We start from the raw sequence: 20,981 nt of genomic DNA on the forward strand, positions 1-20,981 counted from the left end.
AGTGGGGGATAACTGTCATATTGTGTATGCTGAGTCAAGGGAGGACCCTGAGTGCTTAAAACGTAAATTTAGAGAAATGTGTAACCCCCAGACAAATGTTGCAATGGAATGGCACTTATTTTGCACAAGGGATCAAAAGCCTGGTGAAACTTTTGCAGCATATGTAACTGACTTCAAGAATAAGGCTAACATATGCAGATTTGGTGATTTAAAGGATGAGTGTTGTATTAAAGATGATGCTGTGAGAAAGATTTTGCTTCATAACGGTGATTTAATTTTGAATAAGGCCATTGAGATTTGTCAGATATATGAACTCAAAAAAGCACACAAATATGCTTACAAATGACAGTAGTTCTAGAAGGCACAGTGACAAAGCTCATGTTGATAGTATACAGTACTTGATTAAAAGAAACAGGCCCAAGCACGTTGGATGTAGCTATAACCCCTGAAACACTCACTGGTAAACCCCAGAGCTTTCCAGCAAATTTCAGAGTTTGCACAGTTTCAGTGAAGTATAAGCGTGAGTCAGCAAACTCAAAGTATGGGTCCCAACTTAGTTTCATTGACTTCTGTCATAATTGTTGAAATCGGGTCTATATTATAACAACAAAACACCATCTCTTCAAACACCTAAACATCAACAGCTAATGACCGAAATGCATGAACAACCACTTCCACAAATATTTTCACAGGGAAAAATTTACTTGGCCGACCAGTAGGAAAACAAACTTTCAAACCCTAATCAAGTGAGGGGCTTTGCCCCCCCCCCCATAACTAAATGTACCAATTCCGAGATCACTCTACATTGGAGAAAAGAGCAATTCCTGATAATGGCCAAGCAATTTTTTTTCCCTCTGAAAAAATTCACAGAAGTGGACATTTGTGCTTTTTGGATTTTGCTCATTAGGTGTCGATGTTTAAGTGTGCGAAGAGATTGCGTTTTGAAGTACTGATATAGACCTGTAGAAATCATGAATTTAAAAGGGCAAATGTTTAGCTTTTGGTCAGCAGTGCAATAAATGGAATCATTTCAAAATGTTTTGTAAATCAAAAGACCACATACTTTTATTAAAAGGGAACATTTCAAGAAACGAGTTGATCAGTTGGAGAGCTGCAACTGTACTCTTTATGTCGATGGTGTGCCAGTCCTTTATGAAACAGTCAGTGCAGTAGATTTAAGGGCAAAGATTGAAGTATTTTGTACTGTTCGGATAAATGGCAGACCCATAGAGCTCAAAGTTGGCACACGTTCCCAGTACAATGTTATGTCAGCAGCAACATTTGCCAGGGTGTATCATGGTGAAAGGCTTGATTTGGCAAAGTGTCCGAAGCTTATTGCTTATGGAGGTGAAGAAATTCAAACTGAAGGTTCAGCAGTGCTTTCATGTTACTCTGCTGGAAGATGTTACACCTTGTTATTTTATGTGGTCAGAAGGCACATTCAGTCATTATTAGGGCTCAGAGACAGTTTGAAAGTCCATCAAGTTAGCTTAAAAGACTACTGCTCTAATTTCACCTAGTACATTTTTTCTACCTATACTGATCTCTTCATATACAATCTAGGGCAGCTTCCAGTTGCGTACTCCATAAAGTTAGACCCAGATATCAGTCCAGTTATCAGGCCAGCTCAAAAAGTTCCAATAGCCATGCAGGACAGAGTCAAAGCTGGGTTGGATAAAATGGTGTGACAAGGTGTGATTTGTCCAGTAGATGAACCACCTGAATGGGTATCTTTCATGGTGGTAGCTCATAAGAAAAGGTCAGATGACATCAGACTATGTACTGATCCATGACATTTGAACAGAGCAGTAAAAAGACCTCATCATTCAATGCGCACAGTCAAAGAAATCACAGCTCTGATGCCAAATGCTACTGTTTTCTGTCTTAGATGTAAAGAGTTTGTTTTGGCAAATTCAGCTTGATAAGAAATCATCATTGCTAATTACTGTCAGTACTCTTGTTTGGCAGGTGCAGATTTTTGAGAATGCCCTTTGGGATAAATTCTGCAAGTGAAATCTTTCAATGTTCAATGGAGCAACTTTTATCTGGTTATATTTGTGCTATTATAGTGGATGACATACTAGTAGGAGGTAATGGTGAAACTGAGCATGACAGAAACCTCAGAAAAGTTCTGCAAAGGGGAATTCAAGTGAATCTTAAGCTCAATCCACAGACATGCAAATTCAGGCTACAAGAGGTTACTTATGTTAGTCATTTATTTACCAGTTCAGGCCTACAACCAGACCCTTCAAAACAAACAGCCGTTCTCGAGATGCCAGCTCCAGGCAATGTTCAAGCCCTGCAACATTTTCTTGGCATGGTTAACTATATAGGCAAGTTCATTCCAGACTTGAGCCAATTTTCAGCACCGCTTAGAGAGCTGACACGTAAAGATGTATCATGGTCTTGGTTAGAGCAACACCAAAGAACATTTGATGTCCTGAAACACAGAATTGCTAGTCCACCAACTCTCATACTGTGATGTTCATAAGCCAGTTAGTCTCATGTGATGCTTCAAAATTTGGTCTTGGCACAGTCATTTTACAAGAGGATCAACCTGTTGCCTATGCATTGAGAACTCTTACCCAAACTGAAATGCAGTATGCCCAGATCGAGAAAGAGCTTTTGGCAATTGTGTTTGCATGTTCGAAGTCCCACAATTATGTTTATGGTAGACCTATCCAGATTGAAACAGACCACCAACCTCTAGTCACTATCTTGAGAATGCCTGTGCATTCATCTCCAGCCAGATTGCAACGCATGATGTTGAGATTGCAAAAGTATAATTTCATTCTTGTCTACAAGAAAGGAAAACTTCTTTATGTTGCTGATACATTATCCAGATCGCTCAGAAATACCACAGAACAGCATGAGAATGAGAACCTTGATTTTGAAATCATGGAAGTGAGAAATTTTTCTTCAATATGTCTTGATGAGCTGAGAGATCACACAGCCACAGATCCACTTTTACAAAGGCTCAACCACTTTATCAAGCAAGGATGGCCGTCAGATCAATCTAGTTTACAAGAAGTGCAGCCTTAAGAAGTGCAGCCTTATTTTCCATATAGAGATGAGATTTTGTCTGACAAAGGTATCATTATGAAAGGTCTGAAAGTAATTGTTCCAAAGTCTTTGCAACAAGGATGCATCGTGGTTACCCAGGAACAGACTCTACCTAAAGAAGGGTGAGAGCTCTAGTATTTTGGCCTTCTATGTCACAAGATATTGAGAGAGTACTTTTATCTTGTTCTGTATGTAATAGTACAAAGCCACATCAACAGAAAGAACCACTTCAGCTAAACCAGATTCCTGAACTACCTTGGTTGACAATAGCCACCGACATTTTCGAGTGGCATGGTCAACATTACTTGGTGTTAAGTCTACTCTTACTCCAGTTGGTTTGAGATTGACCTACTTCCTAATCTAGCATCCAGTACTGTCATTACTAAGATAAAGCGTCATTTTGCAGTCCATGGTAGTCCACACAAAGTTATTTCTGACAATGGCACACAGTTTACAAGCCAACAGTTCAAAACATTTGCCGGAGTGGGACTTTACTCATGTCACAAGTAGCCCTGAGTGTCCGCAGTCAAATGGTTTGACAGAATGTGCAATTCAAAGTGTGAAACGGTTACTAGAGAAGTCAAAATGAGACAATAGTGATGTTTTCCTGAATCTCAGAAACATTCCATGTGATAAACATCTTGGTTCACCTGCTCAGAGACTTCTGTTGAGACAAACCCAGAACCACATTACCAATCAGTAGTCAGTTGTTGGTTCCATGTGTCAAGAACAACGGGTCAGTGAAAACCAATCTGTCGAAGAAGCATTTAACCCAGAAGTCCTACATGATAAGACCTGCAAACTGCTCAGTCCATTACGAGAAGGAGAAGAGGTAAGGATGCAAACGTCCAAAGGTTATGATTGGATTGGTGTCGTGAAGGGTATTTTCCCAGAGCTGGGATTGTACATTGTGGAATCACAAAGAGCAGAGTTTAGGCAGAATTGGAAACATTTGAGACCGGTGTCTGAGGTTATACCACAGCACATAGCCTGTGAGGAAAAACTCTATCTCAGAGTGAGTTGTCCAGTGTTCCAATTCCTTGATGAATCCAGAAGGTCCTGGTACGAGTTGTTCACAGAAGAATGTCCCTGTTGCTAAGTTCAGTCCAGATTGTTATGTTACAAGATCCGGTCATATCTCCAGACCATGTAACAAATACACTGCAACTTGGACGTGAACATCGGGTTTGATGTCCTTCTATTCTCATGTTGCAGTATTCTAACATGAGGGATCCACCACCTGAGGTGACCCGAATGTCCAGCTAATGTACAAAAGCTTAACCTGGCTGCTGTATGGTGAGTGGAACATCGCATGCAGGGACCATAAACTGTGGGCCATAAATGTGACATCCGCATGCACAGACCTCAGAACTTATCTGCCTCCAGTCAAATGTCAACTTGCTCATTCTGCGCAGCACAAGTGACTCCTGAAAAGATAAGTACCCCGTTGGGAAATTTTTCTCTTTTTTTTCTCTGCTAGCTTAGGTTACTGTGTATTCTTCCCTTAGCTGATTCCATCCATGTCATCTAGAAAGGGAAAATGTAACTGCATTCGACAAATTCTGCACATAGACAGCCACGACCCCTGCTTATTCTGCTTAGGGCCTTTCCATGACTACAAAGCATGCATCAACTGCCAATAGTTTGTTCCAAAAACACTGTGGAGCAGTCTCACAGACCTATAGCTTTTCATTGAGAACCAAGGGCTCAAATGCCTTGCCTTAGGTATGGAATCAGAACTGGCTGACTCAGCAGAACCACCGAAAATGAAGCCAATGTAGCTATGCCAGATGCAGCGATTGCAACTCTGAGCATGGACGTCCTGCCAGCTGCTGGTTTAGGGGCTGAGGTATGTCCAATAGGCTTGGCGACTTTGGGGGGTACTGCTTCCGATGCCGCCTTAGTTTCTTCAGACTGCACATCTGCGGAGGTTCCAGCGACATCGACCTCCAATGTCCTTGGGGTAGGGGTGGGGGGGACTAGGTTCGCCCAAACGGCTAGCATTACCATCCATCCCTGAGGAAGGCACTTCTAGTGCTAGGATGACTTCGGACATTAGGCCTTCACTTACTCAGCCTGGACGTAAGACTCCTTCTCTGAAAAGGAAACAGAAATCTAAACATCTGTCTCCTCCATCAGAAGATTTTCGTGATGGGCAGGCATTTTCTCAATCTCTTTTTCAGGCCTTCTTGACCCTGAGGCCTACTTCCTAACAGACTCCTTCTGCTCTTCCAACCTTAACCCCAGGCCTGCTTCTGCTGGCCTATTGCTACATCCACAGACCCATGATGAAGATTCTTCTTCTTCTGATGAGTCCCTCTCCTATGCTTCACAGCTGGCTTCTCCCCTGGTATACTGTTCTCCAGACGAGGATTCCTTGGAAGGTGATTTCCCACCTGAGGACATCACCTTTGGGAAACTGTTTCCAAAATGAGGGAATACTTTAAATGGGGGTTCCATACAAATGATAGAAGTACAAAAGAGGTATCACAAGCTTCTGTAGATGGAATTCTCCTCCCCCTCAGCCGTCCCTTCAGTAATTCCAGCTTGTTTGGACGCTTTTGCCTCAGCTTCCAAGACTCCGGAGTCTCAGCCACCTGCCCCTAAAAGACCAGACAGGTTCTATAAAGTTCCTGATTACTTCAAATTCCTTATTAAGCCTCCCATGGCAGACCCAGCTGTTATTGCTGTTTCAGCCGGCAAATAATCCAGTAGTTACTCTCTCCTTCCTTACTGCCACCAGATAAAGTTGGCAAAGTGATGGATAATTTAGGGGGAAAAATGTGTACTTTTTCAACCCTGGCCTTTAGAGCCATTAATTACCAAACTCATATGATAAAAATATGCTTTAGACCTAGTTTCACAAGCCATGAATCTGCTGTCCTTCATTCCAGATTCTCCCAGCAAACCACAAGTTGCCTCTAAACTTTCCTTAGCTGCACAAGTCATTAGACACTCCAGCCAGGTCAGCTGCATCAGCATCAGTCCTTCGTAGGTACTCCTGGCTCAGGCTACAGCCACTGCCAGATGAAATCAGAAACAAGATTATGGGTGCCCCTCTTGACAATAAGTTCCTCTTTGGAAAACAGTCAGCAGAATTGTTTAAAAACCTGCAGGAGAAGAACAAGGGGCTGCAGGACCTCAAGCATCTCTTTGTCTCACCGTTGCCTGAGTTTCACATAAACTACCATACCAAACCAAGTTTTGTCGTACAGGCCTCTGCTCTTTCTACCTCCAAATCCAGAAAAGGTGACAGGAAACATTCCACTGCCAGACCTAGCATCTCTCAAACTAATCAAAGACTGCCTTTTCTTGACAGGCCTAACAGTGCACGACTGTCAACCTTCCCCTTTCTGCCCACCTCTCTCTGTCTTCCCCTGTGGCAATAAATCACCTCAGACAAATGGGTTTTAATGAATTGTGGAAAAAGGATATTTCATGACTTGCCAGGAAAAACCTTCCCCAAAAGGTATCCCCTTCCCACCAAAAGACCAAATCCATCTCATCCCTCAAGTTATTCAAGATCTGGTTCTACAGGCACAATAGAAAGGGTGCCTCCAGGGCAGGAAGGTCAAGTCTTCTATTCCAGGCTGTTCCTAGTCCCAAGAAAGGATGGCCCATGGAGACCCATCCTGGACCTCTCTCTTATAAACCGCTTTTTGCATGTACCCACTTTCCGCATGCTGTCCCTTCAAACTCTTCTTCCACTCTTGATACCCATTTCCTTTTTGGTCACTTTAGACCTGAAGGAGGCATATCTTCACATCTGTATTCACCCAGCCTTTTGCAAATTCCTGCGTTTTGTAGTGCAGTCGTAGCACTATCAGTTTACTGCTTGCCATTTGGTTTGTCTACATCTCCAAGGGTATTTACAAAATGTCTAGCCCTTGCTGTGGCCTTTTGCAGAACAATAAACATTCAAATCTTCCCATACTTAGACAACCTCCTCATCCAGGCAGAGGATCCAAGTACCCTTCAAAGACACCTTCAGTTCACCATTTTCCTCTTCGAAAGCCTGGGATTCACAGTCAACCTACTCAAGTCCTCACTTACTCCTTCCCAAGACCAGATTTTCTTGGGTTGCAGAATAAGAATGGATTTGATGAAGGCTTTTCTCCCATTAGAAAAGGTCACTTCACTGACCATCTTCTTTCAAAAACTACTCCTAGTCAACTTATTTTTTATTTATTTATTTTTTATTTAACATTTGTTGACCGGGAAAGTCCGACTAGGTTCCACAGAGCCTGTTTTCAGCGGAGGCCCGGGTAAAAATGCTCCAGATGCATGTCTTTGGAATGTGGTAGGAAACCGGAGTACCCGGAGGAAACCCACGCAAACTCCAGACAGAAGGCACCCCAGCCGAGAATCGAACCGGAGAACCTCTTGCTGTGAGGCGACAACGTTAACCACTGTACCATTTCAGCCTGGGAATTCCTTCACCTCCTGGATCTGATGGCAGCCACTCTCCCCATGTTGCCTCTTGCCAGGCTACAAATGAGGAAGTTTCAATGGTATTTGAAAAATGTCTGGTCCCAGCATGCCCATCTACTAGAGTTTCAGGTCCCATTCCTTCCCCTGTGTAAAGAAAGAAATCAGGTGTTGGATTTAGCAAATGCATCTGAATCCAGGACGTCCATTACAGCCTCTCACTAATTCAACAGATGTACACAGATGCATCAGATCTGGGGTGGGAGGCCACTCTGAATGGGCTCAAGGTGCAGGGCCAATGAGACACCTACCTTAAGACAAAAACACACAAATGTAAGGGAAATGACTGCCCTTCTCTTAGCTCTGAAGGCGTTCCTTCCCGTCATACACCCAGGTCCCCTCAAAATCTTTACAGACAATACCACGGTCCTATGGTACATCAACAAGCAAGGGGGGACCAAGCCCTACTTTCTCTGTAGGGTGACCATCCAGGCATGGGAGCCGGCTACTCTCTCCAATGTAACACTACAGCCAGTTTACATCCCATCACAAAACAAAGATCAGGCGGATGCTGTCAGCAGATCATTGTCTCAGCATCACGAATGGATGCTGCACAGAGATGTTTTCCTGGACATATACCACCGGTGGGGTGCATCACAGATGCATCTGTTTGCCTCCCCTCAGAACAGACAACTACAGCTATTGTGCTTAAGGTCCCCCTCCCCACAAGCTTGGAGAGTGGATGCCTTCGCAATTTCCTGGAAGGGGATGTTTCTGTATGCACCCTCTCCTTTCCTCTTATACAGAAAGTCCTGCTGAAGATTCAGCAGGACAAGCCAAAAATCTTGCTGGTGACTCCTTTTTGACCAAAACTGCACTCGTTCCCCCTCCTTTTGTCACTAGCCAAGGACAGTCACCACAGGTTGCCTCACAAGGTGAACCTCATCACACAACAGAAGGGATCTCTTATCCACCAACACCTGCAAACTCTCAGACTAACCCTGTGGGTGATAAACGTTTGATCCCATTTAGACACCTTTGCTCAGAGGATGTGCTATCTCTCCTGCAGGAGGCCAGGAAACCCACTACCAGGAGATCCTATTTATCCAAATGGAAAAGGTTCTCCAGTTGGCGTCTTCACAGACAACTAGACCCCTTTCAGATGGATATACCTCTAGTCGTGCTTTATTTGTGTGAGCTCCTAATCTGAACTTTCATACTCCTCAGTGAAAGTCCATTTGTCAGCTGTCTCTGCCTGCTTACCTCTCAATCTGCCATTACTCTCTAGATTAGAGGTGAAGCTCTTTCTCAAAGGGGTTCTTCACATCAGACCACCGAGAAAACCTATCCCTCCTGCTTGGGATTTGAATTTTATTCTGGAAAAACTCACTACTGCTCAATTTGAACAAGCAGCTTCAGCCACCTTAAAGATGTGCACTTGGAAAATAGTGCTTCTTGTAGCCTTAACTTCAGCCAGAAGAGTCTGAGTTACAAGCACTCATGGCTAACCCACCTTACCTCATTTTTCATAAGGATAGGGTCTCTTTGTACAAACCCCTCCTTCATGCCTAAAGGGGTCAATGAACTATCCCTTAACCAGTCTATTCATTTACCCACTTTCTTTCCTTTCCCACAGACAGAATGACAGTGAGACAGTGCTCCATTCTCTTGATGCTCACAGACATCTTAGATTCTGTCTGGATAAGACTAAGGACAGCAGAAAGTCCAACCAGTTGTCTGTATCTTTCCATCCCAGGGTTCTGGGAAAAGCTATATCCAAATAAACTATATCTTCGTGGATTTCCAAAACAATATCTGTCTGCTACTCCTTCCATGGAAAACAATTACCCTATGCAGTGAGAGCCCACTCAACCAGGTTTGTGGTCTCCTCGGGCATTCTTCAAAGGACTAGATACAGCCACCATTTTAGAGGCAGCCACATGGTCTTCAGTCTACACTTTCACTAAACATTGTAAACTGGACTGCATCTCTAGGGCTAGGGCAAGATTTGCTAAAGCAAACCTCCATGAATTCTTGGAGAATGCATCCTCTTCCACCTCCCGTAATACATGTTGAGCTTTGGTACTCTCCCTCATGTTAGAATTCTGCGACATGAGAATAGAAGGGCATAGAATCTTATAACTGTAGACGTCCTTCTCTTCCATGTTGCAGCATTCCTATCCCACCCTCCTACCCCCTCTAGGACCTTTTCCCTTTCTGGATGGCAGCAGTTTATGGTCCCTGTGTGTGATGTCCCATGCACGATACAGCAACCAGGCTAAGATTTTGTATATGAGACTGACATTCGGGTCGCCTCAGGCGGAGGATCTCTCATGTTAAAATACTGCAACATGGAAGAGAAGGACATCTAAGGTTATGGTAAGATTTTACACAACTATTATTTTCTATTGTCTATAATACTCCCTGTCTAACTGTAATTTTTTTACCAAGGGCAATCTTTTTAAGAGGGAGGATGTAGATCAATGTGTGTGTATGTACCTTTAAGAAGCTATCCAAGGGCTTGCACAAGTGTATAAATATTGAGCACCTATGAGCCTGACTGCTATTTTGTAGTAAGCTGTTGAGATGTAAGAATGTATGTATATAAGGTCTGTCTGTTAACCAGTTCATTATATTTTATGATGCTGCTGTCCATCCTGATGTGTTTCTTTGTATTAAAGCATCTAAACGAAATACCCCGCCTGCTTGTCCTCTGTACTAGAGAGGGACGAGCGATAGGGCTGTTACCCAAAAGTGTAATATATCTTTACCAAAATTTGTTTTAAACAGTTTAGGTACTGGGTTGTTGAAGACAGGACCATCACAAAAAGATAATAGTAGAAACGGATTTTATAACATCTTTCTGAAACATTCTTAATTTTATTTCAACATTTGTTGTGATTGCTCACTTATTTTGATTTTTGTTCTCAGTAAAAATGTATTTTAAGCCACGTGACTCCCTTTTCTTAATGTCTTAGTTTTTAAGAACTTTTTGTTGCCGTAAATGAACCAGTAGTTTTTGACATATTCTGTACTTTGCTTGATTCTTATTTTAATTTTTTTAATTTTTGTGAGATCTAATTATACCCATTCTTTTGTAGCCACTGTTAACGTGATAGTTATTATTTAACTTAACCAGCATTTCTTGTAACAGCTGCAGTACAAAAGCACATTCAGACTGTTAAGGACCCTTGGCCACGTTAAGTCACCATAGTGATTTGCCAACTGTGGATCACTGTCTGAAAGAAAATATGACATCAAGGAGCTGTGTCAAATGTTAGACTGAGGGATCCCGTACTTTTTCTAGTCGGTCATATATTCAACTCTGGTACTCAGCCTTTTCAGAATGCTGTATGAATTTGTTTAGCATTGCTCAGTGGATTAGAGTGGTCACTGGTTTTAATGGTCTTTGTTAGAGATTTTTTTTCTTTAAACTTTTGCTAATTTGTTACTTACCTTTATTTTTTTTTTCTTACTAGTGAAGTCTTTAAAACCTATAATGTGGCAATGGATTACTTCACCCTGGCACTCATCATTTGGAATTTTGGAGTAGTGGGAATGATTTGTATCCACTGGAAGGGCCCACTAAGGTTGCAGCAAGCATATCTCATCATGATAAGTGCCTTGATGGCCTTAGTCTTCATTAAGTACTTGCCTGAATGGACCGCATGGCTTATCTTGGCAGTTATTTCAGTCTATGGTCAGTATGGGAAGATGATACCTTTTATTTTTATTAATTTTATGAGGTAAAATTAACAGAGTTTTACCATTCTTTTGTTGCGTCAGAGTGTATTTACTCTCACTATTGGCAGTGAGGTATGACATTATAGCTGAAGTGATAGCTGGAACTTGATCTGATTTTGTCATTTTCATTCATTTCTCAACTAACAGTTGAGGAATGAATGAAAATGGACAACACAGATGAAATGTTATAGTGAGTGTATAACCTTTTTCCTGTATACATTTGTTCATGAGGGAATGGAGACTTCAGACTGTTGGATTTCTTGGCATAGTCTAATGACTGCAGTAAGTAATTTCACAGTCTTAACTGTAGTTTGCAGCTGTTAGATTTTGTTTGCATAAAAGTCTGTGATTTAACATGTCGATATTTAATTAAAAATAGCTCTAGAATTTGGTAATAGAGCTGGCATTGAAATAGGGCTGACAGCTGCTCTTTATTAAATGTAGATTATGTGGTTAATACATATATAATGTGAGTGCATTACATCACTGAGATGTGAGATTTAAACCCCAAGAAGCATATTTAGAGTAGTCATCAGATCTATATATTTGAAGCTAACTCACTTTTTGCAAGCATCTGCTTTTAGACTAATCTGAAATTATTGTACTGAGCTGATTATTTGCCTTGGATGACAAGTGCTGGTGGTGTAGAGGAATAAAGCTCTGTCAGAGTCCCAGACGACCACAGTTTACGTAGCAGCTCTGGTATTTGACAGACAGTGCTCGCAAGAATGTTGGGCAGGCCAGAGCTGGATTTACATTGTACTACTGTTCTTCAGAAGTGGGGCAGCAAACCAGAGGGATGACCTGGGGAGAGGCATTAGGCTTATGAAGCCACTAATGAGTAGTAGGGTAGCCTTCGTAATGAGTGAGCAGAAACATACAAAAGGGGGGACAGTGTGGGTAGCATCACTGACACAGTGTACATGTTACCCTGCCCATAGGCCATCTAAATGTCTCACTGCCAGGAAGCCAGCAAGAGCATGTAACCCCCCACCCCCCCATGACAACTCTTGTCTCCAGTTGCAATTCCCAGGCAACTGGTTCCTTGTTACCACAACAAGAGAGTCCCTTATTTCAACAAGATATGCCTGTCCTTTGGCATTTCAGTATGTTTCACATAGTCCAAGTTGGAGTCCACTCAAGATCTCAAATACATAGGATGCTGTGTTGATTTAAGGTTAAAAATTGCAAAACATTTAAATGACAGACTTCTTTCAGTTGGATATCTCATTTCACATTTCCTTCAGATGACCTTCCCCTCCCTCTTCTCTTGATGTTTTTTTTTTTTTTGTTCTTAAGGACCTTTATTAAATTAGTACTTAAGACATAGGCAGGCATACATTAATAGATAAATAAACCCTATTAGCATCTTTTTCATATTCCTGCATTATTTATTATATATGTTTTCTTTCTTTGTAACAATTATTCGCTCTGACATTGTATACTTTGGTCAATTCCTGCCTTACCTTAAACCTCACTCCTCCTCCTCCTGAACATTATTCTGATTGTATTGTTCCCATACATTCCATTTATTTACATATAATTTACTCCTTTCCTTTTTAAAGATTCCACTTCAAGTTGTTTTATTTTTTTTATAGTACCACTTCTTTAGATTGCCAAGCATTTAGTATGATGGCAACCATAATCACTCTAGTCTGTCATGCCAGATTTCACATGAGTGTTGCAGTGAACCCTCAGTGTCCAGTGGTCTCAGTTTATACACCTCTCAGTCATTTTACAGAGGGCATCTACTTTTGGTGGATTCAGTCTCCTTCTGTGACTTTTGGAAGCCATAGATGTTCTTCGTGTTTCACTGTTGCAGTCATGACATTTGGGTTATCTGCCTGCAGGTAACCCTCAGCCAGCCTGAATACCAGAGTCTTTGGATTTCTGCGTCGGATGCTTCTTCCATGATGTCAGGTCATCAGGGGTATAAAACATGCAGCTGATGCTATTACACCAGTCTTTCTTGCCATGCGGTGCCCGAAGCAGAAGCAGTTCGCAAGTGCTGGTCGGCCGACTCCTGAAATTTTCATTTTCGAGTTTCAGACCTGAAGTCTTCAAAAAGATAAGTACCCCTTTGGGGATCCCTTTTTCTTGCTCTAACCGATGTCAGAAAAAATTAACAATTGTCTTGCCTGTGGAAAGCAAATACCTCACAGAGATTTTCATTCTTACTGCATCACCTGTTTAGACCCAGACCACAATGTCCCTCGCTGTCGGTTTTATGCCTTGTTCAATGCCCGAACTGTTCATCATCTGGCTATTTTTGTAGCTAAATTCTTTCGTTCTCTATCTCTGTATCTGAAATGGCTTTGTTAAGCCATCCGACTACCGATCTTCCGAAAAAACGTAAGGATAAAGACAGAGACAGACCACATAGGTCCAAAACTGCAGATGACGCTTCCGATAAGCTAGTCCCCAGTCCGCCAGTACTCTGTGAGGCGCTTTCGCAGCCCCTGATACCCGCTACTACAGATTCACAGGTCTCTACTGAGACCCATTTGGAGTCCGGTATGTTGCAAGATGCTTCTTCGACTATGGAACCTGTGGATGTCTCTACCTTGGGTGGGTCCGGAGCTGCTGTGCAGGCACCGGCTTCTGAGGGTGTATTCAGGCCTACCGATTTTCATATTAAACCGACGACTTTGTTTCAAGCTAAGAATACCAAATTCCTTAGGCCTAAAGCTCGCACTAAGCCTAGAAAACCAACGACCAAAGCACATTCTCAGGCCCATATGCCTCAAAAACAAAGGATTAGAATGGCTGAAGACCTTATTACCTTAATTAGGGGAAGCCAGCCTTCTCCATCTGAGACCTACAACTGATTTTCTTTCTGATTCTTCTGATCAGGAATCTGATATCTCTGTTCCCTCTGACTACCAGGATTTACCCTCATTTACTTATGAGGATTCTGATGCAGAGGATTCCATTCCCTCTGCTCCCCCTCCAGAAGATTTTTTTTTTTTTTTTGGTGAAACTTTGCATACTCTTAGACAGCATTTCTGCTGGGAAAGCCAGGACTATTCTCTGTCCAAAAAGAGACTTAGGGAATTTTTAAACCTGCCTCAACACAGGCCACTAGCTAGCCCTCCTGTTCTGGGGATTGTAGATGATGTTTTCTTGGAATCCAGCCTTACCCCAGACACTTTGCCTCCAGCTCCCAGGACACCTGACAGGTACTACAGAGTACCTGACTCTCACAAATTCCTTTTCAAGAATCCTACTGCGGATCCAGATACCATTTCCCAAGGACCAAAAGGCATTAAGGCTACTACTGCCAAAAATCCTACACCTTCTGATAGGAATTCTAGAGCTTTAGACAGATGGGGTAAGAAGGTATATATTTCTGCTACTTTGGCCATTAGGGCTTTAAATTGCCAGTTTCATATGTTAAAATATCAGCAGCATATTATGGGATTAATTAAACAGGAAATTATGTTGATTCCTGACTGTGCTGAACACAAAGATATACAAGGGTTAATGCATTCTGCTGACCAAGTAGGTAAACATCCTAAGCCTTAAACACTTGTCCTATATGGACATACTCAAAAAACTCCCAACTATTCTTTGTCTCATGTCGCCTACTTAGAGGCAGTCTCTGCTTGACTTACAAAGCCAGGTCTTACCCAGCTCTGTTAGAAATGCTACAGCTAAAGAAATCCCAGTCCCTCCGCACCACACGCTCCAGAGACCTCAACCTCATTACCACAATCAACAGAACATGTTGGAGGGACAGGTTCATAACCCAGAGACTGCCCATGCTATGGAATATAATTCCCATACATATCAGGCAGAGCACCTCACTGGCCCTCTTCAAGAGAAATCTTGATGAGTGATGAGAAATAGAAAATTCACCCCAGAGATCACTCCAGTGGCTCTACTCGACAGAGGCAGTAGGAACTAAGGTCGGGTGGCACGATGCCAGGGTAATCCTATGGGCTAGGCTTGTAAAGGCTCCAGGGCCATTAGCCTAGTACACACCTATGAACCTGTGAAAAAAGTTTTAAAGCCTTTTTTTAACTCAGAAAATTTTGGTCCGGCATGCACTGGCCTGTCCTTCAGAAATTACCCTGGCTGCTCAGTTCATTTCCAGATTTACTTCACCTGTCTAAAATGCCTCATCCAAACATATCCGCTCCATTGAAGGACAAAATATTTTCTGGGTGCATTTAGATTCTGCCTCTTAGAAAGACAAGATTTACAAATGTAAATGGAAAAGGTTTTCACTTTTGGCAACACAGCAAGGCCTGGTCCCCTATTCTGTTTCTTTTCCGTTGGTCTTACAACTTCTAGCTACCTTATTTAACTCTGGCACTTCTAGTCCACTGTAAAGATAGGTTCAGTGCTAACCTTACCCCTCTCTCACCCCCCCAAAGGGCCCATCTCTATACCGGAAGAATGCAAAGTTCCTGTAATCACGGCTGCACAGGTAAAAAAAACACTCTCCAAAGCCAAGAACACAGCATCCATGGGATCTGACAACATCCCAGGCTGCATTCTACATGAACGACAGAACGAACTGGCACCCCACCTAAGTAGCATGTTCAATCATAGCCTCACCTCAGGCTTTGTGCCCACTGAATGGATCACAGCAGTGGTTATCCAACTCCACAAAGGGGGAGCCACCACGGACCCTGGGAACTAATGTCCCATTAGCCTGACGAGCCTGGTCTGTAAGGCTATGGAATGTATCATCATGGAACTTATAAACGATGACATTGGTAATCTCCAAACTCTGGACCCTACCCAGTTTGGGTTTGTAAAAGGCAGATCATGTCTCCTAAACCTGATAGACTTCTTTGAAGCAGTCACCAAAGCCGTAGATGAGGTTAAGGTGGTTCACACAGCCTATCTAGATCTTGCCAAGGGTTTCAACACCATCCCCAACTCTGGAATTATAGATAAACTCACTAAACTAGGTATAAATCCCTGTGTCACAAGATGGGATGCCAACTGGCTCACTGATAGAATCCATACTGTGAAAGTAGCAGACTCTAAATCCAACTTCAGACCAGTGACAAGTGGAGTACCACAGGATTCAGTCCTAGGTCCTCTCCTGTTTGGTATCTACTTCTCTGAAGTACAGATTAACAAAGAAGGTCTTTGGCTAACAAAGTTCACAGACGACTGCAAACTAGGCACCATAATCAAAACTCCTAACGATGTGGTCATCCTGCAAAAGGGCCTCACTGAGACAGATGCCTGATGTCAAAGCCATGACCTCAAGCTCAGTGCCAAAAAGTGCATTGTCATCCCTTTTGGTAAAAACTCTGTACCCATGAACTACCACATAGGCGGTAGTCTACTTAGCACCGAAAGTGTGATAAGAGACCTTGGGACACAGGTGGACAGTAGGCTCTCCTTTGATAATCACATTGCCGCAGTAGTCAGGAAATCCTTCTACGTGGCACACCTCATCACAAAAGGTTTTTCATCCAGGAGAAAAAGAGGTCATTGTTCCCCTCTACTCATCACTCGTTAGACCCATTATAGAGTACATCACCCCTTTTGGTATGTACCTCACAAGACATCTACAACAACTGGAAAGGCCGCAGAAATACCTCACAAAGAGGATTACCGGCCTTAAACAGATGCCCTACTCAGACCGTCTCAAAAAGATGCCCTACGCAGACTGTCTCAAAAAACTCCAGCTTAACTCTGTTGCATATCACCTACTCAGAGGTGATCTCTGCCTAACATACAAAGCTATGTCAAACCCAGAGCTGTTGGACATGCTGCACTTAAAGAAATCCCAATCCCTCCGAGCTACACGCTCTAGGGACCTAAACCTTGTCACCACATGACTGAACATGCTGGAGGGATAGATTCCTGTCCCAGAGACTTCCCATACTCTGGTACAAACTACCTATCTGTATCAAAGCTCCTCATTAGCACTCTTCAAGAAAAATCTTGATGATTGGATGGGAGATAGGAAATTCACCCCAGGGATCACTTCTGTGGCTCTGCTTGACAGGGGTACAGGAAAATAATTTTCTTGGGTGGCAAAAGCCAGGGTACCATTTGGCTAGTCTTATATAGCCCCTAGGGCCAATAGCCTAGTACCTACCTATGAACCTATAAGGTTCAGTTGGCAGCCATCTCCCAGCTTTCACCAAGGCATCAATTCTGCATCTTAAGCTTCCCAAAAGGTTTGTAAAGCCTTTCTAGAAGGAACCTTTCTCTTGAGAACCTCCCCCATTAAACACTTCTCCTCTCTTAGAGGCCAAATTGAGCAGTCTTTGAAACTACCAGATTGAAATACTTCTAATGGAAAACTTTGTATGTCCTTCTAGTCACATGTTGCAGTATTCTCACTTGTGGGATCCTCCGCATCAGGTGACCCGAGCATCTGGCTCCTATGCCAAAGCTTAAGCCTTGTTGCTGTCAGGTGAGTGGAATGTCACACTCGAGGCCTTAAAACATGTGCTATAAATGTGACGTCCACACGCACAGACCTCTGAATTTCTGTGCCGCAGTCTAACATCTGCTTGCTTGTTCCGCTCTGCCCTTCGGAAGACAATACAGATAAGTACCCTATTGCAGAATCTTCTTAGATTTTTTTTTTTACTTAGGCTTAGGTTGCTGTTGCTTTTTTATAGCTGATGTCAACTAGGATGGGGAAATGTAAGCGTGGTCGGCAAATTCCCCACAAGGATTTCCATGATCTTTGTCTTTTCTGCTTAGGCCAATCCCATGACCATACGACTTATAGTATTTTTCAGTCGTTTGTCCCTAAAACTCTATGCAGTCATCTAGCAGCCCTTAAATTGTTTGTGGAAAATCAATGACTAAAGCGTTTGGCCCTAAGTATGGAGACTGAACCAGCCATTGAGGTGGAGCCAACTAAAAAGATGTCCAAGATTTCAAGGCCTTCTATTGCTGCCCCTCCGATGTCTGATGTTCTGCCAGCTATTGGTCTAGGGGCTGAGGGACATCTGGCAGAACTGGCGACTTTGGTGGATACCTTGTCAGAAGCTGCCCTGGAATCTCCAGTTGGCACGTCCTCAGAAGTTACTGCGAATTTGCCTCCACCACTGTCGAGGGGGCACCTGGCTTGTCCTGATGGCCACCTATGATTTCAGACCAATGCTCCTTGGCCACAGACCTGACGCCTGTATCTAGGCCTTCTCCTTCCCACATAACTTCAGAGGAAACCCCTCTGAAGAGAAGACAGAAATCCAAACATCTGTCTACCACAGCAGACCAGCCAGACTAGCAAACTTTTTCCTAGTCCTTTATTCAGGCCTTCATGACCCTCAGGACCCACTGCTTCTCATACTTCTGCGTTGCCTACCCTTAGCCCTAGGCCACCCTCAGCTACTTCCATCCCCCTAACTCACACTCAGGAAGAAGATTCCTCTCCAGGGATCTAAACCTTGTCATCACAATGAACAAAACATGCTGGAGGGATAGGTTCCTGACCCAGAGACTCCCCAGACTCTGGGATAGACTGCCAATACATGTCAAGCAGAGCGCCTCTTTGGCCCTCATCAAAAGGAACCTTGACGACTGGATGAGAGATAGGAAATTCACCCCAGGGATCACGTCAGTCGCCCTGCTAGGTAGGGGTCCAGGGAAGTAAATATTGTGGGAAGAAATAGTCAGGGAATTGTTATGGTTAGGCTTGTATAGGTTCTAGGGCCGATAGCCTAGTACCAACCTATGAACCTGTCTTCCTCCTCCTCAGATGAGTCATTCACATACACCTCTCAGATGGCATCTTCCCTAGAGTACTGTTCTCCAGACGAAGACTCCCTGGAAGGAGACTCCCCACCTGAAGATATTACCTTTGGGGAAACTGTTTCCAAAATGAGAGAGTATTTCAAGTGGGATGCCACTCAAATAACTGAGGTGCAAAATAGAGATTTTGAACTGCTACAGATGGAGTCTCCCTCCCCCCTCTGCTATTCCCTGTGATTCCAGCTTACCTGGATGCTTTTGCTTCAACCTCTAAGACCCCTGAATCCCAGCCTCAACCCCCTAAAAGGCTGGATAGGTTCTACAAAATTCCTGATGGCCACAAGTACCTCATTAAGCCACCTATGGCAGACCTAGCTATCATTGCAGTGGCTCCAGATAAGCAGTCAAGGCAGATTCCCTCCTCCTTTCTGCCATCTGACAAAGATAGCAAAGTGATGGACAGACTGGTAAAAAAGATTTTTACTTCATCCACCCTGCCTTTTAGGGGCATTAATTACCAGACACGCATGGTTAAATATGCCTTGGACCTTGTATCTCAGGGAACATCATTAGTCTCTTTTTTGCCTGATTCCCCTACCAAATCCCAGATTATCTCTAAGCTCTCCTTAGCAGCACAAGTTGCCAGACATTGTATAAAATGCAGATATGATGCTACTGAGGCTTCAGCCAGATCAACTGCCTCAGCCTCTGTACTGCGCAAGTACTCCTGGCTCAGACTACAACCCCTCCTTGATGGTTTCAAAAACAAGATCCTAGATGCTCCCCTGGACAATAAATTCCTCTTTGGCAAGCAGTCTGCAGAACGATTCAAAAGCTTGCAGGAAAAAAGCAAGGAACTTCAGGACCTCCAACATTTATTGGTCTGTCTGGTTCCTAAATTCTGTAGAAACTACCCTGCTGAAACTGCCTTTGTCAGGAGGGCACCTGCTCCTTACCTCTTCCTCCTCCTCTAAACACAGGAAAGGGTCTAGAAAAACGTCATCTCCGAGAACTGCCTCTTCCCAATCCAACCCCAGGCAGCCCTTTCCAGACGGACCAAACAGTACATGGCTGCCTAAACCACCTCCCTCTCTCTACCCGCTTGTCTCGCTGTCTACCTCTTTGGCAAAATATCACTTCAGACCGCTGGGTATTATCAATAGTGGAAAAAGGGAACTTTATGACCTGATAGGAAAAACATGTTCCAAAAGGCATACCCTCATCCCTCCAAAAAAACATCTCCACCTTATACCCCAGGTCATCCAATATTTGCTATCACATGGGACCATAGAAAGGGTTCCCACAGGCCAAGAGAGTTAGGGGTTTTACTCCAGGCTCTTCCTGGTCCCAAAAAAGGAGGCTCCATGGAAGCCTATTCTGGACCTGTCTTTATTAAACCATTTCCTGTAGGTTCCTTCCTTCTGCATGCTATCCCTTCAAACCCTTCTACTGCTGGCACCCAATGCTTTCATGGCCACTTTGGACCTGAAGGAAGCATACCTCCATATCCCTATTCACCCAGGTACAGGAGGTTTTTACGCTTTGCTGTGCCATCCTCCCACTTTCAGTTTACTGCCTTGCCCTTTGGTTTATCTACAGCACCAAAGGTCTTCACAAAGTGTTTTTGCCCCAGCAATAGCCTTCTGCCAAACAAAAAGCATGCAAATTTACCCCCATTTGGATGACCTACTCATCCAAGCAGAAAGGGAGAGTATTCTCGGGACGCACCTGCAATTCACTATGCTCCTCCTTCAAAGTCTGGGGTTTACTGTCAATCTAATAAAATCCTCCCTTACTCCATCCCAAGACCAAACCTTCTGGGGCTGCAGAATAAGAACAGACTTGATGAGGGCCTTCCTTCCTCAAGACAAGGTCTCTTCTCTAAACAACTACTTCCAAGAGTGGCTTTCAATCAACCACATCTCTGCCAGGCAATTCCAACATCTTCTAAGCTTCATGGAATCTACTCTTCTGATGTTGCCCCTTGCCAGGTTGCACGTGAGGAAGTAACAGTGGTACTTGAAAAATGTCTGGTCCCAACACAATTACCCCTTGGAATTCCA

The 20,981-nt window shown here is 43.4% G+C and overlaps 1 protein-coding gene across 6 annotated transcripts in view; it reads left to right on the forward strand.

Annotated features, from left to right (window-relative positions):
- The window catches only part of PSEN1 (presenilin 1), a 1,663,637-nt gene that overhangs the window by 1,025,700 nt on the left and 616,956 nt on the right, over positions 1-20,981 (forward strand). For all 6 annotated transcript variants that reach the window (XM_044074674.1, XM_044074678.1, XM_044074677.1 and 3 more), the window contains one exon: positions 10,971-11,191. In XM_044074674.1, the coding sequence (XP_043930609.1) occupies positions 10,971-11,191 (221 nt within the window). The remainder of the gene's footprint in view (positions 1-10,970; positions 11,192-20,981) is intronic.

This window comes from Protopterus annectens, chromosome 6.part0 (genome assembly GCF_019279795.1).
Source record: "Protopterus annectens isolate FY-2018-M chromosome 6.part0, PAN1.0, whole genome shotgun sequence".
Classification (NCBI taxonomy): domain Eukaryota; kingdom Metazoa; phylum Chordata; order Ceratodontiformes; family Protopteridae; genus Protopterus; species Protopterus annectens.